Source organism: Chenopodium quinoa, unplaced genomic scaffold (assembly GCF_001683475.1).
Source record: "Chenopodium quinoa cultivar QQ74 unplaced genomic scaffold, ASM168347v1, whole genome shotgun sequence".
NCBI lineage: Eukaryota > Viridiplantae > Streptophyta > Magnoliopsida > Caryophyllales > Amaranthaceae > Chenopodium > Chenopodium quinoa.
Genome location: NW_018744626.1, coordinates 3,308,349 through 3,318,703, shown reverse-complemented (window position 1 = coordinate 3,318,703; position 10,355 = coordinate 3,308,349). Strand labels below are relative to the sequence as shown.

Genomic DNA, 10,355 nt, shown 5'->3' with positions numbered 1-10,355 from the left:
GCCAAATTAGATTTTATGGTTCAAGTTGGATTCAGGCAATGTTAAGTCCGAGTGTTTACTTGTTCGAATTGTATTTATTTGGGTCATGGGTTAACTTGGATCATTTACTGTTTCGAGTTTGAGTTGATTCCAATTCGGGTCGTTTTGGTTTCAATTTATTTAGTTTAGATTTTGGGCAGGTTTGTACCCGTTTACTTCATGTTTGGGTTAATTTTGGGTGGGTGACTTTAGGTTTTGGATTGACTCTTAGCTAAATCTGGTTATTGAGTAGGGTACCCCAATAATAATAGGGTCAGAGTCAAGTTTAAAGGGCTCTTAATGGATAGGGTCTATTATGGACATGACCCTCATTAGGTAGGGTTAATATAAGGCTAAAATGTTTGTCCAATTTAATAGATAAAAAAATAGATAATGTAAAAATAAAATAATAAAATTACATAGATATTTTCGTATTCATATATACTTAATAATAGTTTTGTCCACATTTATTTTAATTGATAGTTTATTGGCCCGCCTATTATTGACCCCATATTAGCCCGTAACTCGCATTGGCCTGACTTGCTATTGACCCAATAAAATGTGACCCTTTTTTACCTAACTCGCAGCTGACCCACACCGTCCATGACCTAACCTGTCCAATAACTAGGTTTACTCTTAGCTAGTTTACTATGCAAATGAGTCAAGTTCGAAACAGATTGAGTCTTAAATACGGTTAATTTTACAAATAAGCATAAACTAGATGAAGCCCGTGCGATACACGGTTTGTTTGAATTTTTAAAAACATTTATTTTATTTATGTGCTAAAAATTGTTATATATTAGATAAAATTCCTAATATCAAAAGATAATATTTTTATAATTAATTAGTTTAAACTTAAAAATCTCATTCGTCAATTTTGCTTACATGGCATTTCAATTAATTAATTCTAAAAGAAAATAATAATCTCTTATTTGACTGGATACAACGAAAATTTATAATCCTACATGACGCGCTAAGAAAATTAAATCCTTAAATCTCGTGTCATGCACGGTCATAATTAAACTTTACAACAAAATTTATAAAGAATGGTGTTAATTCAACAAATTTATCCAAAAAAAAATATTTGTAACAAAATAATAGTCTCTAATAAAAGATATTGTGGTCAAAGTTGTGTCTCAAAAAATGTGCAAATTCAACCATAACTTATAAATAAATAAAGAGACAAGTCTCAACAAATGATTTTGTTCAGTTGTTCTTATAGACGTTATGTATATTTGTAAGATTTATACAAAGTATCCTACCAAAATTATTATTCCTATTTTTAATTAAAATAATTTTTAAGTCGGAGGAAATAAAATTATAATAATATTATGATAATGTTGGATGATGATATATGTCAATACCTTAATTTTAAACTATGTTAGTATATTTGTAACTAAAAGATTTATAATATATAAAATATATGTTGAAAAATAATAAAAAAAAATTTAAATTGAGTATGATTGGATTAAATGTGTTGTCAAAATGGAAATAAGTATTATGGTAGGTTATAAAATGAAAGTAATTAAAATTTGGCAAAAAAAAAATAACAAAAAAAAAAGAAAAAAAAAGGAAAGATAAAAAGGCGAGAAATTTTTTTATAACATCGTGACAAGTGTCACTTTAGGTTCGCTTTTAGTATAGGTTAATTGATGATTGATGATATATATTGACAGGGTAAAGTCGTATCCCCTAATAAAAAATAATTCCTAAGTCCTCTAACTAAAGCAGATAGGGAAGTAGGGTCGATCTCTACAGGGAAACAAGTCTTTCTATTCCTAATTAACTAAAATACTCTAGATTATGAAGTAACCAATATTTATATTTGAATAAGAAACTAAACTACAAAGAATGAGAATAGGGAGAAGATAATATATAAAAGGATTTAGGGCATAGGTTCACCAATAAATAATACTCTAGGGTAAAACATAGTAATCAATCATTGACATTGCATAAATAACATGATTAACAGGCTCTCGCAATTTATTAATTAACATAGATCTAACAGGCTCTCGCAATTTACTAGATCTAAGTTCTTATTGAAAATAGCCTTTAATATCAAATTAACATCTGCTCGATTCATCAATCCAATATTGCTATACTTTTACAAGCCATAATTGTAAAGCATTAAAACAATTCAATAAGAAATTATCATGCAAAATCAATAATAGTCAATCATCAATGCATCAATTAACAGATCGTAAAGGGCTTTCGCTATGTATTACAATCACATAATTAATCTACCGGTATTAAATCTCATCTCTCGAATCTCGACTTAACCATTTATAAATTAATCTGCATATTGAAACTAGACCTAAACATCAATTCTCATTTGTCGAATCTCGAATCAATATTGTCAAACTCATGCATAAAAGATCAGGCCTAATCTAGTCACAGAGCATTAAATCAATCAATAGGAAATTAATCTAGCATTGATAATTAACAACAATAAATTACCCCTTCATATTATTTATGGATCCCCATAAACCCTAGAAATAGAACTACTCACACATGGTAGAAACTAAACTAATCAAAGCAATAAGCAAGACATGATTAAATGAATAAAATAAACAACTAAGATTAAGAGAAGAGAAATCGTTACCAAAATAAATATGGAATTAAGAGTAGATTAAGAACAAAGGTTTAAGAGAAAGAAATCTAAGAAACCAATTAAGAGAGTAAAGAAAGAGTAATAAGGAAAAAGAGAGAGTGAAAAGAGGAGAGAGTCCTAAAATCGTATTACGGAGGAGTATTTATACTCCGTACAAATCCTAAACTAAAACAAACTAAAACGACGCTAATCATCTCTTAATATATGCACGCGCCCGATCGGGCGAGGCACCACCTGATCGGGCGCGCCTTTTTGCTTACTAATACTAATCTCGCGCCCGGCCGGGCGCGTCACCGGGCGCCAACCTTAGCTTCTCCCGCCTGGCCGGGCGCGCCTCCGGGCGCCAGCCTCTTTGGCCGGGCGGCTCACTTGGGCCACTATAATTCTTCGGGCCAATCTGGGTTTTCTCTTCCGGTCTTGAATACTCGGTCCAAATGCCCCGGTATCACCTATACCGAGCCCTTAATCACCGGTTCGATGACTCTAACCGACCCTGGGCTATAGAATCTGGTCGTGCTTCTCCAATGTTCGTGATTGCTCCAAAATATCTCGGGAAAATACTCCACAAGCATAAATCCCTGCAAAAGTCAACCATATCTACGAAAACACCAGAAAACACCAATTAGTAATAAAAGTGGCTCTAAAGAGCCAAAAACCCTACTAATTACGACCAAGGGACGGGGGTAAAATACTATATAAAATAGACACATCATATATATATATATATATTAGATTTGAAGTAGAGGTGATCAATTAGCTCGACCTGTTAGCCCGGCCCAATCCATTGGAAAAAAAGGATGGTTTAGGCAAGCCAATATACACTCATATAGTTAAAACCCTAAACTCAATCCGAAAAAAAAAAACCTTGAACTCAATTTGAATAGTTCGAAAAGCCTGCTAAAGCTTGCGAAAAAATCCACTTTTTACGGGTGTGGGCATGACATTTGATATTAAGGACTAATCGGGTGTGGGCATGACATTTGATATTAAGGATTAGTCCGGTCTGACCCAAATTTTTTTATCACCTCTAATTTGATGTTAAATTCATAATTTGAGACGACGAGATAGTAAAAGTTAAAGGTTTTTAATTGTAAAAGTAAAGGAGAAAAAAAAAAGAAAGGAGAGTTATGCGAATTTACGAAAAGACCTATGCACCTATAGAAAGGTACACTCGAAGCTCGAAGGCCCGATAACAATAATATGTACTCCAGCAAAACTACCAGAAAAATCGTTCCGTAACCGTTCCGAAAATAAGGGTACCCGATCTGATAACCATAACGGTTCGGGTACCCGTTCCGATAATTTGTTATCGGATATGTTAATTGGGTATCATTTTAAAATTAACATTTACCCGATCCGATCCAATATGTGTTTTTTTTCCCTACTTAAATATATTTTTAAAAAATCTAAACTCTTACTTTACTTCATAATATCAATGATTAGTAATATTATTTATAATTTGGTCAAAATCATATGATATTGTTGTTAATAAGTGGTAAATTATATCATAATAACTACATATTTAAGTTTAATTATCACTATTGGATATCTTACTGCGTACCCAATAACCGATCCGAAAATCCGAGTGCCCGAAGTCCAGATACCCAAACTTATCGATCCGGGTTATGAATATCACTTTTAGGGATTTTGGTTATCGGGTACCCGAACCATTAGTACTAACGGTACGGATACCCGTTCCATACTCATCCTTAAGTGCTTGAGTGCTTGTACACTAAATTGTCGTGGTGACGAAAGTGTCAAATAGACAAATACTCTCCAAACCGGGAGTATTAACAAGTCAATATCAAATCAAATCCGTTGTATCTTGTACTCTTGTATGATATGTTTACACTTGATACCTTGCCAATCAAAACATAGATTTTAATCAACCCAGAAAAAAATCATGGAAATGATGAACAACAAATGGGTATCAACAGTAGCAAGTATATGGATTCAATCAACTAGTGGCACACCATCCACTTTTGGTATTTACTCTCCTGCCCTCAAATCTTCCCAAGGTTATTCCCAAACTACCCTTGACACTGTTGCCCTTTTCAAAGACTTGGGTGCCAACGTCGGCATCCTCGCCGGCGTACTTTACGCCGCCACCGCCTATCGCCGGTCGTTCTTCGGTGGTCCTAAGGTGGCTATCTTAGCCGGGTCGATCCAATGCTTTACTGGCTATTTCTTGATTTGGTTAACGGTGACCGGAATTATTTACCGGCCACCGGTTCCGGTGGTCTGTTTTTTCTTGTTCTTGGCTGGACATGCTATGCCCTTCTTTAATACCGCGGATGTCGTTACAGCTGTTCATAATTTCCGGGATTATAGTGGCACTGCTGTTGGTATCATGAAGGTTTACATTTACCCTCTTTTTTTTTTTTTTTTTTTTTTTTTTTTTTTTTTGTTACTTAGCTTAATTTTATGTTTTTGATTGATTATATGTTTTGTTTAGTGATTGGTGGTTGATTATGTAATTGAATGTATTGTTGTACTTTGATAATTTTTTATGAGTTTTGGCCAATTTCGGGCTATGATTGACCACTTAAGTAAGTAATTGAAGTGTGCTCGCTACTTGCTAAGCTCGATGATGACTTTGCTTGATTCGTGCTCGTTAAAGTTTCAATCTTTCATCATTTTATTGTTTTACAGGAATATTAAGTGTCAACTTTCTATTTTTTCTATTGAATTGTTCATGAGATTATTGAGTCGAGTTATTGCTTGCTCAAGTTTATAGTTTATAGTCGAGTTCAAGTTGTTTGATAGCTGTTTAACTCAATTAGTACCCCTAACTTTAACTTCTCCAGTTTTCCATATTACCCTTAATGGAGAATTCCAAGTAGTTTTATTATTCCTTTGCTTTGGCAAGTCATAAGGGTAGAGAAAACATTATACTAGAAAATGTATTCTAGAGTAGTAGAGTGTGGATTTGCAAGGTATTAGTGGATTTGTGGCCTTAAGGTTCTATTTGGATGCATGAAAAACAGTTTCAACCGGAAAATGTTAACAACAGAAGATGCAATTGAAGATTAATTTTCATTTGTTTGTTAGAGTGAAAAGGAAAACTGGAGATGAAGGAGACGGGATGGAATAGAGGGGAGTAACTGGAAAGTAAGAAAATGAGAGATTGAGAGGGAATAAGGCATTGTGATATTTGTGACCAAGGAGATATGCAAAAAGTATGATTATTGTGTTTAGCAATTCGTTAATCACAACCCTTGTGTTATGATCATCGTGAATAAACAAGCATGATAATTAGCTCAACTGGTTTTTTTTTTTTTCTTTATATCTTCTTTTCCAAATTCCATGGTGTGCTTTAAACTTTCTATGCTTGAAGAACAAGAAGAATGTTTGCTGTCTGTTTATGTAGACATTAACTCACTGTCATCAGTTGCTTTGGGCTCTTCTTGGACTGAACATTAAAGTAAAGTTACTTGTTGAGGCTTTGGGCAGGCTCTAGATGTTTATGCAATTTTCCATTTTAGCTTTACTGGGCCTTTTATCTCAAAGCAATTATCACATGGCTTAATGGTGAATTATTTCTTAAAAATGCTTTGAAGAGACATATGAAAAACTTTATTTTTTTGTGGCAATTCTGGAAAACAAACATGAGACAATAATTGCAGGTTCCTCACGAAGTTCTAATTTAAAGGGAAGACTTCGTTATAATTTGATCTGCAGTAACCTCCCAAGATTTCCTAATGCAGACTACAAAAAATTAATCTTTCTCCAGCATTCAAGTTTGTTTCTTGATCCCGTGGATTTTTTGAAGGAAAGAACAATCTAAGTAAAGTTGTGTCATCCCATCTAAGTAAAGTTGTGTCGTCCCATTGTATAATGCTTTTATTAAGTTCTTCAGTAAACTAGATACTGTTGTTTGAATTGTATAATATTCTATGCATGTTGTTAATCTTGGTTTATTTTCATTTTCTTGGTGGTCTGTGCTTTTGATTATTTTCATAAATCCAATCTGTCATCAATATATCACTGTTATAGTGTTGATCAATCTTAAAAAAAAAAAAAATGTTTTGCATTGCTGAATCTAATCAATCTAATTCGTGATCTCCCAGGTTTTGCTTGATGTTTTCTGTTAACCATGTTAGCAAATGAACTACTGCATTTGCATGTAGTCTTGTAACACATGGTTTGATTTCTAAGACGGGTACAATTTTCCATTTCAGGGTTTTCTGGGTCTGAGTGCAGCGATGCTGATTCAGCTTTATCGAACCATATTCCCTGGAAATCCTGCTTCATTTCTTCTAATGGTTTCCTTGTTGTCTACAGTAAATCCATTACTGCTCATGTGGTTTGTGAAAATCTATGATGCTAATGCTGTAGATGAAAGACGACATCTTAACAACTTTTCATGGGTGGTGGTGGTAGTTTCTGCATATCTAGTGGTTGTTATTGTCTTGGAGAATGTGGTTACTGTTCAATTATTAGCTCATATCCTCATAGTTATTGTATTGCTATTCTTGCTCGCCTCACCCCTGTGGATTGCTCTTAGAGCTCAGCAGAGCTTATCCTCTGAGGGAGTCACTGACCAGGTAGACCCTGAAAAGATACATGGGAGAGAAGATGATACCTCTTATCAGAGACTGTCAGAACATCCGGAGGAAGATGCAGAAGCGAGTAGTAGGCCATCAGAGTTGGAAGGACACTTCAATTTGTTCCAAGCCATGAGGACTATGAATTTCTGGCTTCTATTTTTAGCCACAGCCTGTGCACTTGGATCTGGGCTAGCAACATTGAACAATCTCACCCAAATTGGAGAGGCTCTTAGTTACACACCTTTAGAAACCACAACTCTTGTCTCATTGTGGAGTATTTGGAATTCTCTTGGGCGGTTTGGGGGTGGATATGTATCAGATTACATCCTTCATATGAAAAGCTGGGCAAGGCCTCTATTCATGGCTGGTAGTTTGGGAATCATGAGTATAGGGCATTTGGTGATTGCTTCTGGTATGCCCGGGTGTCTTTATGCTGGTTCAATTTTGGTGGGCATTTGTTATGGGTCACAGCTCTCTTTGATGCCAACCATTGCTTCCGAGTTATTTGGGGTTGTAAATATGGGAACCATATTCAATACTATTACTATAGCAGGCCCTCTTGGGTCATACATTCTGTCAGTTAGGGTGGTTGGTCATATCTATGATAAAGAAACATCCAGCGAAACCAATACTTGTGTGGGTGTACATTGCTTTATGCTGTCTTTTTTCATCATGGCAGCTGTTACTTTCCTGGGATCTCTCTTTGCCGTAGTATTATCTTTGAGGACTAGAAGCTATTATGAACGCGTTATATGTAGGAGGTTTCTAAAGCCCTGAAGGCAGTTAGGAAGCAATATGTGACCAAGAAATTGGTCTCTCTGAATGTGTGGAAAAGTTTGGTTCTTGTTATTTCTCTTATAATTATTCCGCATTTTGCACTCCATAGAAATGTATGATCCTCGGTCTCTTCTAATGTCTGATGGAAATTCTGTATTCCACCTGACACTACAGGATTCTCAGTTCATGTAAATATGAATTACATATTTGGCACATTCTTGTACCATTTGCTTTATACTATGAGGTAAACCATAGTCTACTTTATATTTTGTAATATGAAGCAGTAACTCACTCTATCATAATTGAAAGTTGTGACCAGAATAATGGATTTTTCATATGCTTCAGAAATTGATGGAACTTTTCGAAATCAATTCTTTTCAATGGCACAGTATGAAAAAAAAAAATAAAAAAATAAATTCATGATATGGCATTGGATCATTATTTTTCTATTTATGTAAAGTGGCAAGATTTTGGCATCCACAATGGTTCTTCTCACTCTCTATCAAATTTAACCACTTTCTCGACGAAGGCTGATATAATTATAATCGCAGCAAAGCTGAAATGATGTCTCGAAAACTTACTCAAAGAGGGGAGCAAGACGGAGAAGTCAGGTAAGTGGGTTAAAATTTTACTACCATATCAATTAGAGTTAAATAGGACAATTTGTTGCTTGTTACTTGGTCTCTGCAAGGTTCATACTTCATACTTTGTGTAACCTCAGCATAATTCAAAATCACAAAAATACCAATATGATGTCATTTCACAGACAAGAAGCAGACACCCAAGATTTCGTCCCATTTGCTGCCCTCCTTTCCCGGATTCTCTTTCTCTCTCCTTTGACTTTCTGCTGGTATACAATTCTTTTGACTGTTTTGCTCTTTCTGTGTTAGGTGATTCTCTATTCAATAGTTTAGCATTTTTTGAGTATTTTGATACAATTATATCTTGTGATGCATTAGCCTCGTGCAATTTATCTTTTTTGCATTTTAAATTCCTTCTTTTTGCCGCTGTTTTTGTCCTTTTTCAACTCTTAATTGAAGCATACTTCTCGGGTTCATCAGCTGTTTGATTCCTCTACAGCTGGTCGTATTCTGGCTCTTGAGCGCCCGAGAAGACCGATGGATGATTTTGTATACTGGAAATATTCTAAGGATGGGGTTTTTTCTACTAAATCAGCCTACGCCATGCTGTTACGTCATCTCGACTACTCTTCTAGGGGTTCTAGCTTAACCTCTTCATGGTGGAAGGCTTTCTGGGGTTTGCCGCTTTTGCCAAAGTTACAATTATTCTGTTGGAAGCTCCTTCAAAATGCGCTCCCCCTCAATGGTATTCTGCAACGGCGAGGGATCCCAGTGGAGACTACTTGTGTTCTTTGTCGTGGTTCTTATGAGTCTGTTGATCATCTGTTTCGTGACTGCTCTTTTGTTTCGGATATCTGGACGTCTGTTCCTCTGCTTTCGTCTCTTGTCATTCGTTGGGACGTTCATTTTAACGTCTGGTTTACGGATTTGATTTCTCAGTTGCGGCAGAATAAACTTTGGGACACGTTAATCACCGTAGTCTCCTTCTTTTGGGCCATTTGGATAGCTCGGAATCACAAGGTTTTTCGTTATGCTGTTATTTCTCCTACTGTGATTCTTCATATTATGCAGGACTGGGTTTCTCGATGTTCTGCGGTCGATGATTTTAGGGCCTCTGCTCGTCTTACTAGGGTTGCCTCTATCAGGAAACCTCCTCTCTCGTCATGTTATCTTATGGGATCTTTAGATTCTTCCGCTGATGTCTTTCTTTTGATCGATGGTGCTTACAACTCCCGTGATAATACTGCAGGGGCTGGTTGGATTTTTAGATCTCCACATTCTGCTACTGTTCTTGGAGGGGGTTCTAGAGCATTCCTTTCTTCTTCGGCCTTTCAGTCAGAGTTGCAGGCTTGTTTCTGGGCTTTACAGGCAGCAGATCATCTTGCTTTTCAACACCTGCTGATTTATACGGATTGCTCGTCTTTGTTATCTTTCCTCAGTAATGACGGGTGTCGGGATATTTCTTGTTTATGGATGTTGCAAGATATCAGGAATTTGGTCTCTCGGTTTTCGTCTTGTGTTGTTCAGAAGGTTCCTCGACAGTTGGTAGCTCCTGCTCATTGGTTGGCAACTCAAGCGCGTCAGCGTCATCTGTTATTGTGGTCTTTCTAGTTTTTTCTGTTTGTGTTGTATTTTTGTTTTTTTAGTTCGTCTTGTCAAAAAAAAAAAAAAAAAAACTAGTAGGAATATAATATTACCATAAAATCAGCATTTAAATACCTGCACAAAACACAGTGAACCAATCATGATCCATACAATTTGGTTTCCTAGATAAAACAATTACATTTAATACATTTTTTTACTCTGAAAATTGGACGA

The 10,355-nt window shown here is 35.6% G+C and overlaps 1 protein-coding gene across 1 annotated transcript; it reads left to right on the top strand.

Annotated features, from left to right (window-relative positions):
* Positions 1-4,377: 4,377 nt before the first annotated feature.
* On the top strand, positions 4,378-8,405 carry LOC110700511 (protein NUCLEAR FUSION DEFECTIVE 4-like). Its single transcript, XM_021878056.1, has 2 exons — positions 4,378-4,985; positions 6,811-8,405. The coding sequence occupies exons 1-2, from the start codon at positions 4,533-4,535 to the stop codon at positions 7,954-7,956; spliced, it is 1,599 nt and encodes a 532-aa protein (XP_021733748.1). The 5' UTR covers positions 4,378-4,532; the 3' UTR covers positions 7,957-8,405.
* The last annotated feature ends 1,950 nt before the right edge of the window (positions 8,406-10,355 follow it).

Bases quoted from the DNA above. Each gene is read 5' to 3' on its own strand.
- LOC110700511 (XM_021878056.1), top strand. From the start codon at position 4,533: ATGGAAATGATGAACAACAAATGGGTATCAACAGTAGCAAGTATATGG. The intron at 4,986-6,810 runs GTTTACATTTAC...TTTCCATTTCAG, and splicing joins CTGCTGTTGGTATCATGAAG to GGTTTTCTGGGTCTGAGTGC.